At 49.4% G+C, this 26392-nt stretch overlaps 1 protein-coding gene across 1 annotated transcript; it reads right to left on the minus strand.

Moving 5' to 3' along the window:
* Positions 1–734: 734 nt before the first annotated feature.
* LOC128723212 (synaptogenesis protein syg-2-like) lies at positions 735–26392 on the minus strand. The gene is made up of 8 exons (XM_053816934.1): positions 26236–26392; positions 7617–7958; positions 6487–6597; positions 6198–6401; positions 5974–6125; positions 4307–4451; positions 2160–2290; positions 735–761 (listed from the first exon to the last, which is right to left on the minus strand). The coding sequence occupies exons 1-8, from the start codon at positions 26390–26392 to the stop codon at positions 735–737; spliced, it is 1269 nt and encodes a 422-aa protein (XP_053672909.1).

Genomic DNA, 26392 nt, shown 5'->3' on the forward strand with positions numbered 1-26392 from the left:
CAGGGCGAGGAGATATGCAAAAATTTGGAATATTATTAATCAAAGTTTTGTCCAAAAAAGGGTCCCGCGCACCGAGCGTTGGCGGGAAAAACTTAAAATTATCCCCCAACGCTGAAAGCGCGATGCGAAAAGTTGAAGCGAAACAACAATAACAACGTCACCGATCGAGCAGCCACCACGCGGAGCAGATGCCCATGGGACGCGAACATCCGACATCCAGTGGGGCACCTTACGCCTGGCAGAAGTTGACACCTAAAAACCGGACCCAGTGTTGCCCGTGGAAACGCCAACGCAAACAACAATCGCGTTGAGGAGGCACCGTGTAGCCGGGCGAGGATGGAGAAGGAACAGCAAAAAAACACAGTAAAACTTCGTTCTGATAAAGTATCGCCGTAATCAAGCAAATTAAAATGTAAATGAAGCGCCCGAGCCGTAAGTTTTACACCGTTTCCGTGAACGGTGGCCAGTGTCGGTGTGGAATGGTTGTAGGTGGCACGGCAGCACTTCTATGGCATCCATTTGACTAATTAAAAAAATACGAGAAGAAATCAAAAATGTACCTCCCAGTGACGGTGATGCACCAATGCAAGCCCAATGCACACAGCCGCAGGCGCAGCCTTGTGCATTGGGAAAGTTCAAGAGCGTGCGCTGAAACGACGAGAAACAATAAACCTCATCCCGTCGGGCGCGAGCCTTCGTTTGATTCATGGCGGTGCTTCAAAAATGTTCCGCCACTAAAGCCCGACGTAATTGAGTGGAATCTTGAACGAACGCAGCGTTGTTGGCGCGGTAGTTGGTCGCATTGCAAACGCATAGTTCAGGTATAGAAATGTGCGTAAACTTCAAGCAAAGAAATTGAAGCTAAATTAATGAACTTGGATTATTAATTACAGGTGCATTATTTGCTTTGCTTTCATACTCGTCTCGGGAGAGTGCTCGTCTCGGGTTGATGTACAATACTGCTATAGAGTTACTGAGTTGTCCTTTCAACGGAAACGACACTTTTACGGTGGAAAAGATGATCTTCATAACGAAACATGTCGCATGCAGATTTCCATTAAAAGGCTTGCGATTAAATGAAACAAAGAAACTACAAGTATTGCAGTGCAGTTAAGCCGTTCTGCTTACAAATGCTTAGATGTTACAAGCAATCCAAAGCGTGCACTTCAATAAGCCGAGCTGCATCTCAGAGTTTCCCAGCCTTCCAATAAGCATTGTTTGAAGTTGTTTCTACCAATTAGATAGCATTTTCAGCAATGCAAGCATGATTGAATTTAATTCAGTAGGTGGTTTAAATCATATGACTCGTTTATCAGTATCCACGGAGTTCGTTCCAATAGTTTATCGCTCTCCCAGTTTGAATCGTGATTCGGAATCAGCATCAGTTGGAGGTTGGGATCATTTAGGAAGAATTCGTTCGCTCCGCAACTCTATTGAATAACATCACTATATGCATTAATCCAATCAAATGGCCAACATTCCAGAATTATTTTACCTTTCTCGACGACGGGATAAATTGCGCCGTACCTTCCATTGTTTCGTCCAGTTTTTGTTTATGAAACCAAATTGACTATTTCCTTGTTGTTCTCGGCGTATCATCTGATGAACACGGATAAGTCGGGTTTGAAGATAGCAACAAGCGTTCCACAATATTGCTAGAACGTGAACCTGAGCGGCTGTCAATGCGTGGACGCTATTAAACAGTTTTCTCCATAACAATAAAGCACGCAATTCTCCGGTTTCATTTGCAACCCGCGCCCGGTGCGCAAAATCCCATTTACAACCAATCCTCCTGGTGGTTAGGCAAATCAAAAACCACAACGCCTTCGTGTCCTTCGTGTGGTTGCAAGGACTCGTCCCCACTGGTCGCGAACGTCCATCATCCGCTAAACTCACGCTCTCACACACCCACACCCACGGAAGCATCCTTCTTGGGAGTGTTGGGGCAAAAGAAAGAAAAAAAAAACCTCCACCCAAGCACACCGAATAGTCGGAAAAACGGCCAAGGGGGTCCATTTTTTTATCTGCTGAGCGTGCGATTTCGAAAGGACCGCGGGCTCCCACTCATGTATGGGGCTTCGATGCCGTTTTATGGATACGCGAGTCCTTGCAGCCTGTTGGGGGCCTGGAAATGGAACAAAAACTACCATCATACTTACGTTGTGATACCAGGCCAGTTTGTACGGTTTCGGGTTCGATTGGATGTGGCAGTCGAAGTAGATGTCGTCGCCCTCCTTGATGTCGTCCGGGTTAAGGGATGAACCCATCTTGAGCGTCACGATCGGCATGTCTGTGAAGGAAAGCAAAAAAAACGGGTACAAAATGACGGTGCGTCTTTGATGGCTTTTGGCTGGAGGCAAAATAAAACCACCGAAGAGTTGCATTTCACCCCCATCCCGAGGCCATGATGGAAAACAAAAACACAGCGAAAAAAAATCAAACATCCATAACAAACACCACAGTGCAGCCAAAAGTCACGAGTCTGGAAAGATCCGAATTCGACGCCACCAGCAAAAAACTACTTCCCCACTGTTTCGCGAGCGAGTTGTAAAAATCATCCGGTAATCAAGGCACCAAGGTTGTTAGTAAGGCACAATCTTACCAGTAAGTTCACTTTTCGCTTTATCTGCCACTTCACTCTCGAATGCCTGCAACCTCCTTTCGGACGAAAGAGACCACCGATCGGGCGCAATCGATGCAAATGGTGGATGGTCGTTTTTTCCACCGAAGTCAGTGAGTCTGCTGCTCAAACCCGTAGCCTACGCAGCGTGTCGGTGATGGCTTTTATTACAGCGCCCATTCGCGTACCGAGGGTATCCTGGCCGCAGGATCTAGCAGGCCATAAGGAGACAAGTTTTACGGGCTACTTGTCGTTGGTGCTCGCATCGGTGTTCGCCTGTCGTTGTGTGTGTTTGTGTGCGCCTCTTTCGATGCTGTTGCCATTCGTATTTATTTACGACCCACCTCAGTAGGCGAGCTCTCACCTCGTCGGAAACCCATGCAATCGAAGACCGAAAGGATCGCCAGCCCAGAAGGAGTCAAGTTCTGCAAGTCCGCTGGTTAAGTGGCGGGAAGCCGAACGAAACGGAAGTTAAAAAGATACTCGACGCTGGAGAGAAGACTTCTCGAAAGGACAATTTCAAGTGTCTGCTTTTTATCATTTCACGGTTGCATAAACACGGCGAGCACGAAGCATAAATAGCAGAGCAACATGCTTGGGGAGAAAAACAACAAAAAAAACCCCTACCAAAACACACACACACACAAGCACTGGGGTAGTGATAAAAATGGAGAACTTGAACGAATGGCATAAAAAAAAAAGAATAAAGGAGAAAAAAGACCCTCACCCACCCACACACACAGGCAAAAAAGATAGATGGCAAACAAAGCAACATTGCAAAAAAATGGCCGCTTCCTCCTTCGATGGAAATGGCAACTTTTCCGAGTGGGTGTGGGAAGCCCAAGCGAAATAAGTTAATTTCCCGCTTTATGCTACAGTATTTATTAGATTTCGCGCTTTTGGTCGACGGCTCGCCCCGGGGGGTCGTTTCCGATGGCCGATTTATATGGTTGCGTCTCAATTAGGCCCACCCATTGGGGTGGATTCTAAGGGCAACGCACCGCGAATAGTGATGATGGCGTCTTAGTTGGAGTTTAGCATTTATTGGCCGCAGTAAAAGCGCACACAGGAAGGTCTTTTTCGTTTAGTTTTTCGTTGGTTCTCTGCTTTCTGCCGCCAGCACACGAGCGCCCCGTTTTTATCGGCCCAGCGATCGAAACGACGGAAAGCAAATAAAACTGATAGGATGTTGTTCTTGGGCTGTAAATGAAATTCAATTTCCTCTGGCCTGGACTCTGGGAGGGGGTTGTTTCCCGCGCGTTTTACGGTGCCTCGTCTTGCCGGTTCAATTGATTCATTCCCGCGGATGCGTCCACCTCGGCCCGACTCAATCAGGGGCCACGGGGAGATGAACATAATTTTTTTGTTTTTCGCTTCTTTTGTTGATTTGCTCATTTTTCGCTCTCTCTCTCTCTTCTCGACGAGCAAGGGGGTCTTGCACCTTAATAAGACTCGAGCACTCAGGGTGCAGTGCAGTGGGGTGGTTGAAACGAGGCCCACCCCCGCTATAAACGGGGAGTTTTCCAACGGTTCGGAAAATCCCTGCCCATGGGCCCATCGGCATCTGGGCATCGGATGAAGCAATTTTCCATTTAAATGTTTGAATGGATTTTCTTCCGCGCTCGTAAAGCTATCCTCCCACCACCCGTACCCGTGAAGGCGTACCGTACGTCTAGGGCTACTTACAATGCACCACCAGTCGCCACTTGTCCTCGATTGCACTGTCCGGGATGAGCGGGTTCTCGGCCCGGCAAGTCAAATATTTGCCATCGTCGTCCACCGTCGGCGTGTACGATATAACGCTGAGCGATTGGTTGCCGTTGTCGGAAAACTGCGAATGGAAGAGAGCAAAAAAAAACGAAACAGAATGGTAGAAGGAAGAGAAGAAGAAGGAGAAAAAGCTCGTGAAAGTGAGGCCATTCGAGTGTTGTTTCGCTCTTCACTCAGCCACCCAGCCGAGGCCCGGGAAAGTCGGGAAAATATAAGAAACTTTATACATTGCAATCACGTTCCGGCGGGTACTTCGGGTTCCATTACTGCTGCAAAACCGGGCTGACACGATCTTCGACTCTATTTATACTTTGTATTGGATCAAGCTGCAACTAAGTGTGGCCACGCTGGGTGTGTGTGTGTGGCAATGGAGGCTCGACCGTCAGCAGTTTTTTCTTGCTTCGGCTGCAGTGCGCTTACGTCATAATGCGAATGAGCATATAAATTCGCTTGTCAACGAACGGTCTGATCCATTTACTTCCGCCAATTGCATACGCCAAGGGGAGCTGTTTTTTTCTTTTGTGTTAGCAATAAATGTTTTATCAAACCCCACCACCCATCGAACAAGTAAAAGCCCGAAAAAAAACCTAACCTTCACGTGGCAGATAACACCATCGAGCACTTTGAACTAGCGATATAAACTGGGCTATTTTGATTTAAATCCTAACGTCAAACCGCGCGTGTGTAATGTCATTTTCCCGACCTCACAGCGGCCAGCGTTGTTGCGATAATGGATATTGGCCGCCGGTCTTGTAGCCGAAAAAAAAGGAATAATCAACCCTGCATTTACCGCGTTTCCTGCGCACCAAATTGTGCAATGATTTATTTCACGTGCACGGCACCGGATCGAGCAAATAGCGGCTATAATGATGCCCAATAATATACGCATGCTTAATCACGTGCGCACTCAATACTCACACAGGCCACCGGTGCAAACAATATCAGCCGCGGGTCCCGAAACATTGTCAAGAGAGGGTGGCCAACAGAACCGGCCTCAAAAACACAAAAACCAGCAGCATCCCAAACGCACGATGATGCCACAGCCAAAACAGCAAACCAACTCGCAGCGCCTGATAATGGCTATCGAGAAATTGTTGATTAATAATTATTTCCGATTGGTTTCGCTAATTATTTCCTCCATTCCGCTCGGCTGCTGGGCGGTTTCGAAATCACGCGCCGTCCGTAATTATCGTGTGCGAGGAAATGCCATTCGACACCGGTGCGTGGCGTTGTGGGGTTTGATTTAAAATTAATATTTACCAATTTCTATTTACCGGCACGGTGCGGAAACCCGCGCGATGTTTGTCCCTTTTTCCAGCACCCTGGGGTGCGTTTTTCCTTCAATTATCACATCAAAGGCACGCTCGAAAACCGAGCCAGGGTCAACGTTGTAGTGCGGTTTCGTACGAAATGTTCTTCAAAAAGCAATTCCCTCAAAACACTGCACCAATCACGGGAGCTGCTGGTCGAATGGTGGTCGTGTGTCGTCAATAGCTCACGCTTTGGCCTTTCTGATTCGAAATCGTACTGTTTGCTAGCCAAAAACCCGATCGTTCAAACTGCAAACCCACCGTCATACTTACATTCTTCGTCATCCGCTTCAACATCCGAGTGCCTTTCCACCACGAAATGACCGCCTCTGGGCGCGACCCGGAACTCTTGCATTCGATCTCGTACCGCTTGTCCGCGGAGACGAACTTCTCCTTGGCCATGATGTGTACGGCCACCGGTTTGACTGCGGAAGAAGATGAACCAGAGCGTTAGTTGGCCAACACGCGGAGTGCATCCCATCGTGTGCCATACTTACGGTTAACGTCCAGCACGACCACCTTGTTGTTGGGCGGCGTCAGGTTGGTATTACTCGCGACACACATGAGCCGTGCGTCCAGATGCTGCCGACCGATGTTTGGGTAGGACAGATGATTGACCGTCGTCCCGTCCGGGCGCGTTTCGAACGACTCATCGATGACGCTGTTGTCCAGGTACCAGGTAACGTTTGGCCGCGGTCGTCCTGTGGCAAGGAGGACATTGGGAAACATTGATCACATTGGTTCGGGTGGTGAACGATCGATCAAACCCATCGTCGTGTGACTTACCTCCTTTCACCTCGCATATCAGCGCGATATCGCTGCCCTCGCTGTACGGCTCGACCGTGTTGGCCTTTTCCCGGCGTCGCGAATCATAGATAATGGGCCGATCCGGTGGCACTGTGAAACGAACAACGGATGGGATGGATGGGATGAAATTCGTGGCCCCGTTTGGCGTCCTGTGACCACCTACGGTCCTGCGACCGGAAGGGCCTTTATTGGGTTCCGAGTTCCCCTTTTTCGGGTGGAAAATCGGGGAAACACCGTGCTCGTGGGAGGGTTTGGTTCGAGTTTATGGCAAGCAATAAAACCGGTGATGGCAGCGAAACGGGCCGTGGGTCCCATTGGTTTGATTTAATGCCATAACCTCCCGTTGTGGGGGTGGAAATGATAATTAGCGAGATGCGTGAAGGCCCGGGTGTTTCGGTCTGCTTTGCTATTGCTGCCGTACGTTAATCACGAATTTAATTTAAAGCGCAACGGTGTTACGATGCTCGGATGATGCAGGTTAAGAGATTTGATGGACAAAATTGAGCATAAAAAACGTGTTGGTCAAGGGGTTTAGGAAGCTTTTGTGCAGTTTTGTTTGAAATAATCACCAAACACGATATGGACCTCGAGTTGACATGGAAAGCATCTCAAAACAAAGCCCTCATTGAGCTTAGCATTTTGTATAGGTTTATAACGATTGAATTGGATTAAATTGTAAATACCATGATTTTGATTATAGGCAAACGAAAAAAGCCTCAACTTTCCTTTACAAAACATATATGCCAGATAACAAAGAAAACAAAACAAGAAAAGATAGAGACGACCTATCCATCGGCTCATTGAAAGAACCTAAGTTGGTGCCTAAGTAATTTAACAAAAGCAGGCATCTTTCACAAAACCGAACATTGCAAGTTGCAATGCAAAATACCAAAGCACCATCCAGCACATCCAATTACTTCAATTACGCGCTTGCAGCATAAGGGGAAACACGTGGCACGGTACATTCACTTTTCGTCGCAACATCACAAGGAAACAATGCGCTCATAAGTTCATAAGCACGTAATTAACGTAACAACGGACAACCCGTTCTTGCCCTAAAACGGATGGCTCGCCCAGCCCGATGGAGACGCCCAGTAACCCGCACGTACCTATGACGGTGAAGTTAATTTTGAGATTCCTCGTGGGCGAGTTGCGAAAGTCCACCCGGCACCGGTACATGCCCTCATCCGACAGCTTAATCTCGTCGACCAGCAGCTGTGCCGGGTGGGTGGTGGCCCGAAAGAAGGCCCGCTTGCCGAAGTACTTCTCGGAGGAGGAAAGCCGAGCCTGGGCCACCTGGCGGCCGCGCACGTCGAAGTTGTAGAGCGGTTCGTTGTCGTCCTCCTTGAACCACAGCACCATGTACACGGCATCGTCCCGCTCGAGCGGCGTTATGTCGCAGGGCAGGCTGGCCTGCTTGCCCAGCACTCCACTGACGGTCGTGATGGGAACTGAAAGCGAGAAAAGAGCGGAACGGGTTATTCGGGGCCCATAAAGTGGTTAATTTGATTGAGCTGTTCCTGGCAACTAGACAACGTCCCAACGTCCGCTTATCAGCGTTGTGTCAATAACTTTAATTTCCCGTACGGTTATTTTATCGCCTCGAAAGTGCGCCACGATTTACGAACCCCCTCGATGGGCTGGCCATTAAAAGGACGACAAAGCTTCATGGGCTCGGTGTGGAGCCAAGGAAACCCCGAAACCGGTGAAGCTCGGTGAATCTGGAGGCCGGTTGATGGCTTTTCCGGCCACTAACCCACTGCTTCGGTTCCGGGTTTGAAAGGACTCCGGGAGCCTATCACCGGTCGAGGCATTCAGCCCGCACTTGATAAGCTGATAGCTATGTATGTGTTTGTGGCTTGAAGGACCAGATGGTGTAACCCTCCTAGAAAAGGGGGTAAAAGTAGAGAAAGGCTTCGTGAAAATGGCCGCACATGAAACGAATTTTCCCACACGGCCAAACGGCTCATTTGGGTGACTAATTTCTACGCTTCTACCCGACTCGACGGTGTCGATGTTTTTTTTTCCTGCAACCCCTTTCGGGATGGGGTGTACGCTTCCGAGCAGATGATTTTCATCCACTTTTCCTCCCGCACCGACCGGGAGCAGATTGCACGGATTGCGTTTCCAACCGTTTGAACTTTATTTTATTACACTTCATTGTTATTGCTATGGCGCCCTCACGTCATAGCACCGGCCCAGCCCCTTTTCGATCCACCCACACGTCCAGCCGCTGATAAAATGACCATCATCAATTCATAAACGCCACCTGTGCCAAACGAACGGCGAACGATGGTGCTGCTGCTGCAAGCGCTCTTCGGTCCGTACCGAGACTGAGAGTTCGTTTATTTATTTATTCCCAACCGACGACCCTTTTCCAGCTGGAGTTTGCAATTTTACATCCCCTTTCCGGTTTCTGCATCACCACGCGACAAGCTCGACAAACTCACCACGGATGCTGTTGACCCGACGCAAATGCGGTGGTGGCTTTTGCAGCAAGAAAAATGACCCGTTTTTGCTTCCGGGACTAGGTTATTGATCGATGGAAATGCCGGCAGAAAACACCACTCAAACGTGGCTCGGCAACAGCTGATGGCGTTGATTCGCTCTTTCTAGAAGTGGGGAACATTTTGCGCCCTTTCCGGAAATGCAATTAGTGTGCGCGCGCGCGCTCGATCGTTTCGATCGGTGTTTCGCTCATGTCGAAAGATTCGTCAGTTTCGCGCTGCAAAAATGCACATGGAAAATAAGCCACCCCCATGCGCGCCAAGTGCTCTCGGGAATAGGAATGGCCAATTTTCACATCCAACACGACTTTCCGTGAATGGGCGTAAACAAAAACGTTTGCATTTTCCGCTCGGAACGTTTTGCAACGGAAATCTGGTGTAATAGAAAAGGGTTTTTGCTAGGTTGCTAAACAGTCGCCTACAGTCGGACGGCAAACATAACGTGTCGATCATTCGATCGGACACATTACCTACGGTAGAAGGTGTTGATCGTTCAGGCGATCGCTGGAATTCTAGAAGTGAGCTTCCATACTGGATTGTTACAGACTGTGAGGCCTTTCCTTGGGCAGAGGGACATTCAAAGCTCTTGAATTAAAAACACAAAGTGATAAGTTTGCCTTCTGGAGCGCTTCTGTTCGTTCAGCTCCAGATTGACGTTTTTTTACACTTAAACATTGGTTTGAAGCATTATTTAATAACATGATTGACTTTGTATCATCTTCTTCTTCTTCTTCTTCTTATTCTTTATAACTGACCCGCTCACAATTGAGCACGTCGTAATGTCATGGCCTACTTTGCTAAGCTCAGCCAAAGGCTTTCATAACTTTGAATTACTCGTTGGTGGAAATGTTACTCGACTATCTGTCCGGTTGGTTACCTTGTTCTTGCGGATATATTGTTTTCCTCTGTCGGTCGGTTAGTGTGCCTTATTTAGTCCATTACTGCATTGATCATCTATTTTGTGCATTCTTTACTTGAGTGTGTGTCATTAAAGTCGGGCGTTTAGCAGACATTCTACACTAGCTCCAAAACCCGGCGAACGAGCGAACGTGCGCCACGCATTGTGGGTGGGCCTCTCTTGTTTCTTTTTATTTTCCCACCCACACTCGGTGGATTGAAGGAGGAAAGCAAACGGAAATAAGGTCACGGGGGTTGTGTTTTTTTCTTGTCTCTCTCCGCCGCGCACTGAAATCAAATTTCAATTAGACGAATAATCATAACGGCACCAGTTTTCCGGCTTTCCCGTGAGCTCCTGCACGGTGAGTCCGTTTGATTTTCCCTTCGAGCGCTTTTTTTCTGACTCGTAAGCCCGCTCGACCGTGCGCTCGTTAATCAATATTTACAAGGCATCTCCCCGACCCACCCAGAAAAGGGCTTCCGGCGAAGGCAAACTGTTCGGAGGACGCCGGAAAATCCCCCATTCGCAGGTAACAACGGCCTGACCACCTTTTCGGCGTTTGCCGGTGTGTTTGGACTCTCGCGCGCCCTGTCACCCAGCCGTCATCCCTCCCAACCGAACCGAAGGGTGAAAACTACGCCCGTATTTCCCGGAACGGCACCGAACAACCCGAGCACGTCCGCGGGCCCGTTTTTAATTGCCGGCTGCGCGACCGAGCCGTATTCGCGAAAAGAAATCAAACAAACCAGCAACGATGACGGCGTGAAGAATCGATGAACCTGATTATAGGGCCCCCAGCCATCCATCCATCCATCCGGAGGACGTCGTGGGCGGTGGTGACCTTGCCTTCCCTTGAGCCCTCATTCTTTAGGCGGCTCTTCAGCTCTGGTTCGTCGGTTCGCTTAATTAATGGGACCGAATGATTTGTGTGTGAGTGTGGGGGTTGATTTTTTCTGCTTTTACCCTTTTCGAGGCCCACCCGAGTGGCGTTTCGGTTGTTTTCTCCTCACTTGGTTCATTTCATTTCCTCCACAGCCACCATAAATCAAACAGAACGCTGTCCGTGGATCGAATCGACCCAGGCCCGATTGCTGAATTGAGAATGCCCCACTCCAGGCCAGCCGTGATTCAATCGACCTCGGATCGAGAGGCCACACCAATCGATTGATTTCGATTCGTCATTAATTTGCTGCCGCGTCGCTTTGCGGTCCGAGACGACAAGGTTTCGCGATGGGAATTTTTCCGCTCGTTAATAGCGCAAAAAAAAAGAACGAAAAGAGGTGAGACAGAAACGTCCCCCGTTTGGTCGGGGACCCATCATTGCGGTTGCGAAATGTGTGAAATATTAAAACCCACACGCCGTTGGGGGGCGGCGATCAAATATTAAACCCACCACGTGGCCGCTTTCCCGGCAGCTCGGTTTCGGGGGTTTTTTGCCACACACCGCGACGCCAAATGTCTTAACCTTCATCAAGTTTAATCCATTGCCCGATCAAGCGCACTTTCGCTGCGAGTTTTCCAACGCTGGGAACGGGAAAATGGTTGAGGTGGGTGGTGGCAAGAACTCGTCCAAAATGAACCCAACCTCCCGACAGGCTCGTACTCGTCGACGCTCGGAAAGGGGCGAGCTTTGTTCAACCGGCCAACATCGATAGCTGCCGGTGGTTTTCTCCGTCCCGCGCCTGTGAAAATGCCCGTGGCCACCTCTTGAATATAGATATATACATTTTTTTTATCTCTTACCCCGATTTTCCCAGCCCACCCTTCGGTAGCCTGTCGAAAAGTTTTCCCTCCAGCCCAGCGAGGGTGAAAGAAAAAATAGCTTTCCCGAGAGCAAAGAGCGCACGAAGCGCCGAGGTCCCGGGAAAAAGAAAAGCGACGTCCGAGTGAACAAGCCCGTTGAAACGGTCGACGATTTCCGAGCGAAACCCTCCGTTGTCCAGATCCCTGCCACAAGCCACCAGCCCAAGAGCCCGGAAAAAAAGGGGTGCAAAATTTATTGATCGTGCGGACACATAATCTCGCTCGACTGGCGGAAAAGCGCCACCGGCGTTGCTGTTGGCACGTCGTTCGTTCGGCTTTAGGAGGCGGTGAGTTTGAAAAGCGGGAAAATTGGGGGCTTTTCCACCCAACGCCATGTTTTTCACGAAGAGTGGATTTGCTACAGCTGCTCCGGGTGCAGCCGTACCATATCGATATCCTGCGCTAAAAGGCAGGATCCCGGTCCTTGCTGAGGCCAGTGTGTGTGTGGGTAAAACCGCTCTGGAGGGATGGCCACGGGACGATGGAGGACCCAAACACACCGTACCGGATGCGGTCTATTCTGGTTCGTTTTCTGTTCCACTCCGAGCGAGCGAATCCTTGCGCCCGGAATCGATCGATTGGCCGCATTTAGGAGCCGCAACACCCCAAAACGGGCGCAAACAAACCTCGGGTCAGCCTGCCAAGAAGCAGGACAAACCACTCCGCCTCGATTCTCGGACTCGAACCACCCACAGGTCTTGACGCCAGCTGGCTCACGTCCTCAAGATGGCGACAATTTGCGAATCACCGCAACCGAAACCGAAACCCGTGGGTCCTTTGTACAGCACAATGCAATGGACGCGTACGCGATTGTGTATCCTTTTTGTGGGGGAAGGATGAATTTTCCGGGTTGGGATAAAACACCCGATACGGGTTACAAGCGATCGCGATTTACAACGCACTGTTGCGCGCGTTGCAGTTTGATTGTGGGGGGCGAGATTCGATCGTCAGTGAAGCGTTTCAGCACGAGAATCGAAGCGGATCTGACCAAACACTTGCTGGTCACGAAAATGTGCACCAGAAACACGCGATAAGCTCGTGGGGTTTTTTTGGTAAAGCTTGTTCGCATTCATGATACGATCTTTACCGCGCTCGATTACCGCGTCGAACGCTTGATTGGCCGCCTAGCAAGTTGCCTTACGAGCCAAGCGTTTTTTTAAAAGAAATTCCACAGAATGCCACGATTCAAGTGTTTCTTGCTTATACGTCATAGCTTTGGTAGATTCGTCTTCTTCTTCTTTATGACATGGCCTACTTTGCTATGCTTAGAGACAAGGCTTTCATGACTTTTTTTTGATTACTCGTAGCTGAACAGTCAATCCTGCGTACGGTAGTTTCCGCTGCACCGGCTCTAATTCTTCACGTTTTCTCTACGTTTGTGATGAATTTTTGGCTGTCTTTTCGTTCATTCGTGTTTCTGTTTGGTTAAAAATTTGATATTTTGCTGTTTTAAATATTCCAAAATTGCATTTTAAAATCAAGCGTTTTTTTCCGTCACCCAAAAATGGGCGACATGGCGTTATCGATAATTTGCCGTCACCCACTTGTTTCCAACAGGTTTATCCACTTGCTCCCTACAAAGAGCAGCGTGGAGCACTTTGGAGCTGCAAATGCTTGTTGAATGAAAGCGGATTTTATGACACGAAAAATCGCTTTAAATCTACTTATACTTTGTTAGTGAAATCACGCTTCCTGCGACAATATTTGCGCTTCATTATGTGCGGCCAAACAGGCAAATGTAATTAATTCTGTACGGTTTTACCAGCGCTCCCACACACACAGCCCACCAATCCTCTTTAAAGCGTTTCGATAGTTGCTTTGGTCTCATAAAACGAACCACAATGCCCCGGATGAGTGTGTGTGTGCGTGTTTTTTTGTTCCTTCAACGAAACGCTTGCATCCTGTCCTACGCTTGATTGTTTGGCCCTTCGCATTCCACTCAAATAGAACGCTGAAAATCATCCTAACAAAAACAAACACACACACGCGCACACATATCCTGCAAAGCGTTCTAGTTTCTTTTTTTTGTGTCATACAAACAATAACACCTTCCTACCGGTCAGTTAGCCTCCGGAGAGGGGTTAAACAGTTAAAAATAATCTATTGTTTACCCTTGCTGCATACGAGTTGGTAGCATTTGACGAATTTGCAAAAAAAAAGCAACCTCTCTCTCCCACACACACACACACAGACACACAAACCCTCCCATCGAATCCGACCACCGGGGGCTTGCGGGTTAATAGACAAACAAAAACCGGAAGCAATGCCAACTTTCAACAGTGCTCCGTGTGTTTTGATGCGGTGCTTTGGTCATTTTACGTTGACCCAGTCCCTCCTGGTGGGGTCACTCCGCAAACGAGTGGGTGGGTGGATGGGTGCAGACGAAAAAAAACACACACACACACCCGGCACGTACCTGGCCAGCCCAGGGGAAAGCCCATTTACATTCAATTCGCAAACCCACGCCGTACCGTTTTTCCCGGCAGAAGTGGTGGTGGGTGGTGGGTGGTGAGCCGAACATCCGCCCTTGGTGTCCTGTAACCTGCCCTGTCCGTTGTTGAGTCATTCATCTCCAAAACCACCCACCACCCCCTTTAGCAAGGGCTGGAAGGACTCCCTTCACCACCACCCGATTGCCATTCCCGACAGGCAGGGTATGAATTTGAGCTTTTGAATAATTAATCGACCGCCCGGTCGTGATGCAACCACCCTCCAGGCGCGACTACAGCCCTCCAACCTTCTCCCCCACCCACTGGTGCACGACGTGCAGCCGGAACCATAATCTCTGGCGAACAATCTAATGGCGTGGCGTGGGGGAGGGGTGGTTTTTCCGACCATGCAAGGGGGGTTGGTAGCGGTATTCATGATTTCTGTACCATCCACCAGGGTGTGGGTGGGTGGTGAGGAGTAAAAGGGCAGACCAGCGAGCGCTATCCGTAGGGCATACGATAAGCACGGCCGTAAAATGGGAGCGTGTTGCTCCTTCGCAACAGGGCATTGCGGGGGAGAGAGAGAGAGCAGGGGTTTTGAGGGGGCGGCAGATGCATGGCCGTATCCCCGGAGAGGGCCGGGTCCAAAAGGGCTCGGGTGAAGACGGCATCACACGCACAAATACACCCGTACACATTTACCCGCGGGTCGGAAAAACTAAAGCAAAAGGGCTGCAAGGATTGGAGCGGCAATGGGGGCGTTTAAAAAGCTTTCGCAACAACAACAACAACAACAACACCAACCAGCAGAGAAGAAGAATAAGAAGAAAGAGGAGGAGGAGGAGGACAAAAAAATACACCCAGCCAGCCGAACCACCCGTCTGCTAATGTTTAGTTTAGTTTTTGTGTCCCTCGGCTCCCACTCGTGCCGCACCACCACATTTTGGAAAATGTCCCACTTTTCGGTGGGTTGGGAGGTGGCTGGGAGCGTGGAGGGAGGACGCTTTTAATTTTCCGTAAAACGACAACGGCCCCACCCCCCCAGCACCATCCCAGGGGGGGCTCCATTTGATGGGAGTATGGCGCACAGAAATGAGACCGCACACAAACACACACACAAGGCTTTTCGGGTGGGACGACGGCGAAAGCACCCGAGAGAAAAGAGAGGATCGCCGCGAAGGACACGCCTGCCGAAAGTAAAAAACAAGACACAAACGAGCCACCGGAACAGCCCAGTGGCGCGGTGTGGCAAGGAAAAGGACGAAAAAAATGAAAAGTAGGGAAAAACCCTCCTCATGAACCTTGCGCGCGCGGGTGAACAACAGCGATGAAAGCAAAAAAGAAAGGAAAAAAATGGATAAATGGTGGAGAGGTGAGAGGAAGGGAGGGTTGCAAAAAGGAAAACAAGAAGAAGAAGAAGAAGCAGAAGCAGGACGAAAAAAAAGGATCACCTCAACACGTCGACATGAATAAAAGTCATGTAGCGCGGCCACAAAACCGGAATGTGTTTGGCCCGCCGCTTGGTGGGCGAAAATTCGCCGGAAGTTTATTTTAGCCCCCCTTTACCCCCACTTCCTGCCCGTAGGCGCGAGTAAGGTTCATGCGAAAAGCGACCCGCGCGACAGCACGGTTGGCCGCATTTTCAGCCAAACCGGGCTTCATTCGCCACAACACCGGCGACATTCCGTCACATTTCCGGTGAGTGAGTGAGAGCGAGAGAGAGAGAGAGAGAGAGAGAGAGAGAGAGAGAGAGAGATGGAGTGAGAAGGAAGTACCACCTTGGGCAGACGAGGGGCCAACCCAAAACCCCTCGGCACGTAATAGCTTATGAAGATGATTAATAAAATCCATTACAGCAATTTATAGAGAGATAAGATTTTTCTCATTCGTCCGGTGAACCTTGGCGGCTTTACGGAGCAATTTTTTCCGCTGCATTCAGCTTGTTTGCAGCAGTGTTTACAATTAGGCGTTTTTTTTTCATTAGCCGAGCGAAGTGCATGCGGTTCTGGTTGTGGACACTCCGTGAGGGCTCCGTTGTTTCACTCGTTCGTTTTGCCTGCCAGCGTTGGGTTGTTTGCTCGCAACTTTGGGGCGCTCGAACGGGTAGAGCGAGTGTTTCGGTCAAGTGGCCCGGAGTGTGTCTCCGATCGAGAGCCACCGATAAGGGGTCACCCGTGGGGGTGGTTAGAATGGGTTTCCATCGAAGGGATATTTTTCATCCTTCAAAACTCCCATCAAAACCATCCGCCCCGGATGACGGCGACGACCCGAATATTCTTCCAACGAGGGCCACTTGCCCCTTTTCAGTGTGAGAGGATAAATCCATCGAGGGGGTGGCGAAATGCTGGTCCTCCCTGGCACCTCCTGGCACGTTAATGGGTTGGATTTAACGAACGCATCGGCGGTTACCTGAGATTTAGTGCACTTTTTTCCTCCTTATTTCGGTTCCTTTTTCCAAACGCCGTTACGTGAGAAAACGAGGGAGGTTATGTTTCCACGCAGCCGAAGGACATTTATTTTTTTCCCACCCCCACTCACCGAGGGCTTAGCTAACCCTCTTTTGGGTTGTTGAAAGCAAACGTACACCAGGCTTTAAGGAAGGAGCAACCGTTTTGGGGTTTTGGTTTCATTTCAGCCGCTTTTCGCTCGCACGTTCGAAAATCAATTACTCGTGCAAATCTAGCACGCGTTGGGGAAATACACACACACCCACACAACCGAAGGCAACTCTCCGGCAACCGAAGCGGCAATAAACAATTAGGAATCGTTCCTTAACCAAACCCTTTGGGCCTTTTTTCACATCAAACGGGCTATCGCAACGAACAAGCGCCAGGTCCGCGCAGTTCCCACGCAAGGACCTCCGGAAGGGGAACAGAAGAAAAAAAAATAGGTGGAGAAGGAGCAAAAAAAATACACATCCCTCCCAAAAACAGTACATTACACAGGGAACCTTTTTTGCCCTCCCCACCATCGTTTCGCGGCCATCAATTAAGCCGTGTCTTATCAGATGGTGTGGCCCTTGGGAACGGCGTTTTGTTGGCAGGCCAATAAAATCTTTCACCAGAATTCGAAGATGGCCCCTCCGTTTCGGGTTAGGACCCCTTTTTAGGGTGGTATGCTAATTAATGCTGCATAAATTAAGATGCGCCCGGTCCGATAAGTAATTACACCTTTGTAACCGTGAGCCACGACGCCACGCGAGCCCAGGCCCAGCCTTTGGCGGTGTTGAGTCCTTCGAGCCAAGGAAAGGACCCAAGGAAAGTCAAACCGCTCGCAACGCTTCCCGAAGTAACCGCTTTCGATTATCGAACGCACAAACGAGCGGGAGAGTTGTTGTGTTTTTGGCCACCCATCTTTGCTTTTCGATCCTTTGCTCCTGGCTGCTTTGAAATGGGGGGAGGTTTTTGTGAACATTTTTATACTTCCGTGAGGCGTCCAGTCTGACAATGTGACCCACGATGGCTACCCAAAACCGATCCCGCCAGCTGTGTGACAACGCCAACGAATATGTTGCAATTTTTATTCGCTTTTATTTCTCACCCGCCGCTCTTATTATTTATGGCACATCGTGCGCCCGTTCATGGGTTGTTTTTTTTGCTTCTTTTCTTCAAGAACACGCCATTTTAACACGACATGTACGTGTGCGAATGTTTTCCCGGGGATGTTGTTTTTCTTTTCTGTTTTTCTGAGCCCTTTTGCAGGCTCCACCAGACCGAAACCGTTTGCGGTTGGTGGCTTGATTTGTCCCGTTTTCACACGGCGTGGAAAGCAAAAAAATGACTCGACCGCCCATCGCCGAGTGGGTGGTTGGGTGGCTGATTTTATGGTACGTCTTCTTCGGTGTCTTTCCGCTTCATTTCGTACCGTCGCCGCCCAAGGGAAAAGAACGTTCTGACAAGGATCGGAACGAGCAACCGCCAGGGGCCAAAGCAGCGAGAAAAGGACATGAGAGGAAGAAGGCGAAGAAAAAAACTTGAAACGAAAATCCTCCCACACACATGTACAACGAGCTGGTCGGCCGTTTCGAAACCGGGAACCGAATGATGGGAAAAGATGAGCCCACTGGGTGTAAGTGATAAAACGGCGTAAAGCAGCAGCAGCAAAGAGAGAGTGAAGCATACAAGCGAAAAAGGCACACATGATAGAGCTGGAAAAGTGGGTTGCATAAAAAGAAAGCCCTTACACACACACACATATCGTGCGCTCGAAAGCCAGCTCGAGGGCAACCGGAAGCTTCTGCTTGCCGTTTGTGAGCTGAAAACCCGGAACGTCCACTCCACCCGGGCAAGGATTTATCTGTGCACCGGAGTTGTAACGCTCGTCGAGCCGTCGGCATATGTTACCGCCTCGATACGATGCGCTCGGCTCGTAATCCGGTTGGCGGAAGTTAGTTGCCTGGAACCACACGTGGAGTTGCTAAGCCCGCGATAAGGCACATACTTGCTCATAAACACCGCCCAATTAGCTCATTGTCTAGCGCGCGAGATGGTTTATTTTGTCCGCTTGGTCTTTGGTCTTATGCGTTTGTCCGGTCTCGGTGGACGTGTGACGGGAATATGTCCTTTTTGCTGTGTGTGTGGAGTTGTGTGACCGTTTTCCAGGCGGGTTTGTCACCTGCATGTGCTGGAGTTTCGAGATCTCGGTGTGATTATTTTGATGCATTTTTTTTGTAGGAATTTTCTGATGGGCTTATGCTATCGGATGTCCTTAATGTACCTCTTTTCTTTTACAAAGCGTAACAAGGCACGGTGGATTTTATCGTCAATCAGGCACGGATGGTTTGCCTCGAGCATACAACATCTTGACGATTCACGTGGAAAGAGGAACGTTTTCGAACAGAAAACCCAAGAAGCGTCCTTAAGCATTAGGTTCAATCATGCCAAACACTTCACGGTAAACGTTCAACTAAAAAGGATAATACAGTTAGCAAATTGGTGTGGTTTTTCCTCACGAAAAAAGTCCTTTTATCGACCCCGTCGAACAGTTTGTTCCCATCGCTTGAATTAACACACTTTTCAGAATCATAAAACAGTCGTCGTCCCCATGATCGACGGAAACCTTTCTCTGTCGCTTCCGGCTTATATCTGAGCCCTTCCTAAGAACACCTTCAGGGAGACCCAGAGAGAGTCACGCCACTCGATCGGCCATTTCCGGCTATTTCTGAAGCAAATCCATCCCGTTCCTCCTTCCAATGGAGTAGGCGTTGTCGCGCGAAAGTCAAAAGACGCATAAATCACTCCCCATTCATGGGGCGGCGAAATAAAGTCTAATTTATTTATGGTTTACTTTCTTCATTAAGCACGCTGGTTGTGCGAGAGAGAAAGCGAGAGAGAGAGAGCAAAAGTAAAGCTCAACTTAACCGCACTAGACGTCAGAAGGTGACAAAGCCGGTCAAAGTTATCCCGTCTCGTGGTGCCAAGGGTCCTTCGTGCCCGTCAGGACTTGAATCCTGCTCTAGAGCATTCGAAGCCAAGGCAGGTGTGTAACAGAAGCCACGTCGGTGAGAACTAGCTTAGCTGGTAAGCTGGAATGTAAATCTTCCATTAACGAAAAATGAATGTTTGTATATATATGTATAATTAATTTGTCGCTTTGCTCTCGCATCATTCGAACACAAATCAGTAGGTATCTTAACTCTCACTTAGAATGAAAAATGGTCCTTTTTTTCTCATATCTTAAAGAAACTAGCTCTATTATGAACCTCGAATATTCAATTAATAGAAACTAAGTATGGATTAAGCAGAACGATAGAAGCCTTCAAATTTAGAAAAAGAGCGTAAAAATTCATCTATGATTTTTATTTTATCTCATTTTAAGGAGAACAAAGATCAGTAAAACCACAAAAACATGTTGAATGTTCAAACTAACTGATAGATTCCGTTTAAACCTTTTATGTTTCCATGCATTGTATAATTATCATTGTATGATTTGTTACAGTTATTCGCAAAGACCGAACACCGACGAGAATGAAATCGGGCAAATTTGCTATTCCTTTAAAAAACTCCTATCGCAAATTCACCTTAAGAAACTGAAAAAAGCCCCCAAGGGCGCTGAGTGAGCGAATTAGAACACCGACTACTTGCACCGGATTGCACCTGTCTCCGGAGATTGCCTTCGCACCAGCACCCAGCGCAAAAGGATGCATCGTCGAAGGACGGCCCAAGCTGTTCCGCTGGCCGGGAGAAAGTAATTTGCAATCGGCAGACAACTCGCTGCGACTCGCTGCCCGCTACCGGAAGCACACCATCGGCAAAAGGAGGAAATCGTTCAAAAGTGCTTTTTCTCGCATTGCAAATCAGGATGAATATTTCAACGTCACAAAGTTGTTGGAACGCGCGCCGAACCGGCAGCATAAGCATAAACCGCCAAAGTGCGCCATCAGCAAAAACGACCGACCTCCGAAGACGTCGGCACGTGGTTCATTCTCCTCGGCTGAGGGCTGCAAAACTTTCTGCTCTCAGAATCGCTCAGCATAAGCAAGCAAGCAGCCCTTTTCACAAATCTCGCTTTGCCCTGGGTCGAAGGCGAATGTATTGTTTTCACCCGAGCGCGGCTTAATTCGACGGAAAACGATGGCTTTTCCTGCCGGCAAGACGCACGCCCTACGCGGCTCGTTGCAAACGCCAGACACGTACCCTTGTCAAACAACTCCATCGTTGAGCACCTCGGTTCTGGGACCCCCGTGTCTGGGTTGGTTCCCTTTTTGCCAACGAGAATGACAACGATCCTCTCCGAGCGTGGGGCGAGAATTGATTTCTCCCTGCAGTGGGAGTAGCAAAGGCCATCCCTCGAGGGGGTTTCGCAAGGAAAATTCAGCATTCTTACGATACGGCCACAACAACGATACGGCCAATAGCCCGGACGAGTAAGGGCTCTTGTGGTAAGGATGCACGCGTCCTGAGAGAAACCCTACGCAAACATAATTAAGAGGAGTACCAGTCCGTCCGTACGCATCACTTTTGTGCTGCTCTTCGCTCGAAAAGGCGCGCGTCCGAAACCCCGAAGATGGACCCCAATTGCAAGGACCTCACGCGTTCGCGTTGCTTGGCTAGACAAATAGAAGCGCCAGTTCCACTGGGAAGACAAAACACGCTTCTTTCGCCGGGTTTGGGGCCGCAGCAACAAACAAACGAAGCATGGGGTGATTTATTATGCAGTCTGCAATTAACATGTTAAGAGAATTAGGATATATTATTCATCCGCCAAAGCACCCGAACCGGCTGGGCAAGACGTTCGATCGCTCCATTAGCCCAACCCGGTCGGGATGCCACCTGATCGGCAGGTGGTCGGATGGTGCCGAATGAATAATGGCAAACGCGGCTGAAGGTGCAGCTGAGGGCTGAGAGCGTGTGACATTGTGCAACGAGTGGTGTGCCTTCGAGCGAGGGTGGCTTTTCCGGTGTTCATGATTGATCGGTGCCGAGAGCACCGATGGGATGGTGGATTTGACAGCAAATGCATCATGCGCGTTCGATTTTGCGTTCAAGAGTTCTCGGTTCTCCCCTAGCGGTAGAAATTTCATTTCATTTCGGAAACATTGCACAATTTGGCTGGGCGTTCGTACGCAACATTTATCAAACGTGCGCGCCAGTAGAAATTCACGCGAATAGGTGAATGTTTGCATAACCACTTTGCCTTCAATCAATGCTGCCAATTTCACGCAAAACCGATGGTTTAGTTTGATTTCATTGCAAACATTAGTTTCCCTTGCCAGTCGCCAGTTAGGTTGGGCGTAATGAAGATTCCGTGGAACTGTTGCCCCGTGGAAACTCTCTCGCTGGTTGGAAAACCCGTGCACCAACCGGGAGCAATTGGATTGGCAATGCAGGCGAAGCAGCGAGTAAAATAAACATCCTTCATGGCAGCTGGCCCTGCGGCACTGGCGAGAATCAGCGTCTAATCCCAGCCGGCCGACGAATTTGCCATACTTCCGGGCGATAAATTCCCTGGCGCACGCGCGTGTGGCCATCAAATATTGATCCAAAATCCAAAGTCTCGGCACGCGCTCGCATGGAAAATGGGTGGCCTTTCGAGGGTTCGCAAACTCGCCGAAACTCCGTCGACGTCTCGTTTCTCAGCGTGTCCGTGGGTCGATGGCAAAAACCCAGCACCCATCCGTGGTGTGCGTTTATTTACCGGCGCAAACAAACGCGTCCGCGGATCGTGTCGGAAAGTTTTCTCAACCCCTTGGGGGCGCGTAAACTTTACCGTTTGCCATCGCAGGTCAAAACCGTCGTGGTGCGAGAATTAATCCCTAATTGTATACAAACAGACACGCGCGCGACCACCACAAACTCGAACGCGCAAGCGAACATAGCTGCGGATGACACACGAAAGGGTTACAGCCTGTGCAGAGTTGGAATTTAAATTGGAAATAACCGTGCGCGAGTGCAGGGAAAAGTCCAACCAACACCGAATTATCTCCGCGAAGTGCATCGCGTGGAACCGCAGCACCACAGTGGTGTATGTGTGTTTGTTGGGAAAGTCACCAGTGCACTCTATTTGACAGCTCATTAGCGCGTCGGTCCGAGAAAGTCATGCAGGTGTACAGTGTCTGGTGAGCATGAAAAAAAAACTATCGAAAAACACAGACACACACACACTGCACCCACGCTTCCGGAAGGGTTTCATGGCACCGAGATCAAATAGTTTCTGGGAATGAGTGAGGTAGAAACATACGAATTTCAACCGAGTCCTATCCTCTCGGTACATCCACAGGGTGACACGGACTCGAAACTGGCACACTTGGATGTAAAACTTTGCTGTCGGTTCGCGTCGGCATGGTGACGTTAATCAAAGCGCAGTTCTGCGGCTTTGCACCCGTGGAGGTTTTAGAAATGTTTCCTTTTTCGACCGAGTAAGCAACGGTTCCGCGTGTGGCTCTAATTTACATCGCTTCATCGTGGAACCGAAAATCAAATTTAACGACCCTTGACGCGCGTTGCCAGGTGAGCGTGAGTTTCCTTGGCAGTTTCCGGCAAACAGGACAGCAGGTGGTTGGTCCTTTTGCGTGGAGAAATCTCTGCTGCACCGGTGCAAGGACACCCACCCACCTAGTAACCGGGTGCACCATCGCATTTCCCAGGCAACGTGAAGTTTCCGCGCCAGTGATTACAATATCACGCCAACCGACGGTGGATTCTCGAAATATGTCGCTCGAGGAAATCAAAACCCCTCATGGTGGCATTTAAAAGCAGGTCCCACACGCGAGACGGAATTCTTGGCGTGCTTTTCCCCAGTTCACGCGTTGTTTGTTGGTATCTTAGTGTTGGATGCCTTTTCTTTTTATTTTCAGTTTGTCCCCGATTCCATCCTTGTTCTTTTGTTTTGACGCGTAAGAACGCCCGCACTGGGTCGAAGCAATGCAACAAACAACAAAAAAAGCAGAACGAAACACCGGGAAAATGCGATCAAAAGGCCACCCAACTGGCACCCAGTCTGGCCATATCTGGCGGGTTGAGATCAAACATTTCTCTCCCATAAATAACCCCACCACCAAACACTTTGTGCGTTGTCCTTGGCGTCGTCGCGGGCATCATCACGCTCGACTTTTTCCTCGACACTGAGTCACCTTTCAGCGAGCTCCAACGTGCCGTAAATAATAATACACGAAGCAAACACCAGAAAAAAGCAGAAGAAATAACTAGAACCAAACCTGCCTGCAAACACACCGGGCTTCCGATCGTCACCTTCGCGAAGACAGCCGGGCCAAGAAGCCAAGAGGTGGAGAAAAACTAGAGGCCAAAAAATTACAACCCACCCAACCGGTGGGTGGTACAACAAAGTGGAAAGCTTCCGGAAAACAAGCAGCTAAATGTCAGCCGTGTTGCCAGCGACTGCTTGATTTATGTACACGTGCGCGTTTCGTGTCGGCTTCCGTCGGCGTGAGAATGTCCTTGCGTACTTGTGTCTCGATGTAGGTGTGTGGGTGTGTGTCTGTTTGCGGGTGTGTCCTTTATCGCAACCCGCTGATACCGCTGATGTACGTGTGCGCGGCATTTTGTGACTCCCTTCGGGCCAGGTAGGCGTGAGTAAATCACGCAAACCTCTGCATCAACTTGCGGACTTTGCCACCCCTTTTGGGACCAATTCGGTGTCATAACGGATTAAACATGGCGCCTGAACGGGCGTGTTCCTTCGAGCTTCGGTTGGAGCGAGGTTCCCGTTCGATGAGAGCCGCTTACATTATTGATAAATCGTCCGTAATTACGAATGCCTCGTAGCCGTAATAACTCCATTGCGAAGCACGACGAAATCGAATCACAAGTGCACGTTTATCTCCCGCGTGTACGACGGGGTTTTCGGCCTACTAATGGCTTCATCAGGGTCTCGGGATTTTCCCACGAATGATTGCTAATAGCATCCGCCATGATTTGACCTCCGACGGTGGGTCCTCGATCACGCCCTGAGAGGTGTTTAAGGTCAGTCGAGCATCGTGGATGTGCTGCCAAGCCGCTTAAGAGCGAGCGCTTACATCATTCTCGAGCAGGAGATTGGCGTTGATCTTCCACTTTCTGACCTTGGTCGGGGACCCTTCCGAAATGGCATAAGGAATGCTTCGTTCATTCTCGTTTCTAGTGCGATTGAAGCAATCGAGATCGGATTGGTGGAGGGATTTCAATTAAAATGAGTCGCTGACAAACTTTGCGAACGAAAAGTGGCAAACTTTTGGATGCCTAACGCGGATTCCTCGTAAAGAGCAAACCGAGTATTGCTGGAAGCTCAAAGACAAAGCCCATCCTGTTGGGGAAGTATTTGAGCGTTGTTTATTGGTTTGGAATTTCGAAGAATCCAACGCCACCGAGAGAGTATCGTGCATTTTCGTTGTTACTTGTGAAACAGTTGGTTTGTGAAAGCGTTCTCTTATTTGTCGATTTTCATTGCCAACTTGGAAACTTGCACCAAACTTTGAGGAAGTATTGCGATTCAAAGTAACTGATTTAACTGCGCATAATCGCTTTATGCCAGCCGTCGAAAGAAGTTCAACGTCTAGACAATAATCTATTGGACGTGGCAGAACGTGATAAGAATCCTGTACTAAATAAGAAACATGCAGGTTTAAAGTTGAAACCGCATAAACCCTTCGCTTTGATTAAACTCTCCCCAACATCGCGTGATCCGGTGACTTACATCGTTGACCATGCTGTCATGCGGGTCTCGTTTATTCGATGATAGCTGTTCTGTTAACGGCATCAACGGCTTCTCAATCGGTCGGTTTCATCACTTTCATTCCCGGAAAACTCGCTCCAACAAACCAGTCAACTGATTGCCCAAAGATGTCAGTCGTTCCGGCGATGTTCTAAGCTGCTATCTCTGTTTGTGTTTCACTTCTAACCTTGTCGGGAACTTTTTTTCGCCCACCCATCATCCCACTCGTCTGTCGATAAATCAAGCTTCAAGTTGGGCGGATTTTTCTCTCTCAACATTCTCCCCGTTACTATCCCTATCACTGGGTGTGTGAGTGTGTTTTCTCTCCATTCTTTCACCAAAGATGTTTGTCCCGGACCTTTACCGGCCAGCTGATTGAGTAAAACTCCCTTTTGGGTTGTTTAAGCAGGATTCGAAACCTACTTCAGGTATTCTGTGTAAGTTTTTTTTTCTCTCCCACCATTTCCAATGCACCATTTCCACGCTGGATCCTTTTCTATCGACCGCTATCCTAACGAAGGATCGCACCTTCCCAGAATAACCGGTTTCGTCACCACCAGCACGAGCTCAACTGTGGCTGCTATTTTCGAACCACCGCTCGACTAACCGACCTCGATTGCGTCGGTCAATTTTTCCCCGCGTCGGTCGGTCGATTGCACCCGAGCGGTCTCTAAACGGCCAATTCAGCCGTCTTTCGTGCGCTGGGGGTACCACAATTAAATTCGTGGCGCCACACCGGACCGCTAAATCGACCGATTAAGTAACCGCATTTCTCGGGGTGGGTGTGTTTTTAGAGGGTGAAAAATCTCGTCAGCGTGGAAAACCGTTCGTTCGTCCGCCAGCAAATGACCAGTCGAGACAATTTGTCACCTCATAACGGGGGAAAATTGGCCGCTTTTGACTGCGAGCGCAGCCATTTTGAGGCGGCGGTTGCATTACTTACTCGGTCGATCGAGCTCGTTGATTAGATCGTCCGTATCGGAGTAGGACGCACTGGCACCGGGGCATGCCACCATCGTGGCCAAAAGCGTCATCAGGAAGCCCAGCGTCAGCCACCGAACGCCAGTCACGGATCGTCGGCCATCACTTCCGGTTGCCAT

The sequence above is a fragment of the Anopheles nili genome, chromosome 2 (genome assembly GCF_943737925.1).
Source record: "Anopheles nili chromosome 2, idAnoNiliSN_F5_01, whole genome shotgun sequence".
NCBI lineage: Eukaryota > Metazoa > Arthropoda > Insecta > Diptera > Culicidae > Anopheles > Anopheles nili.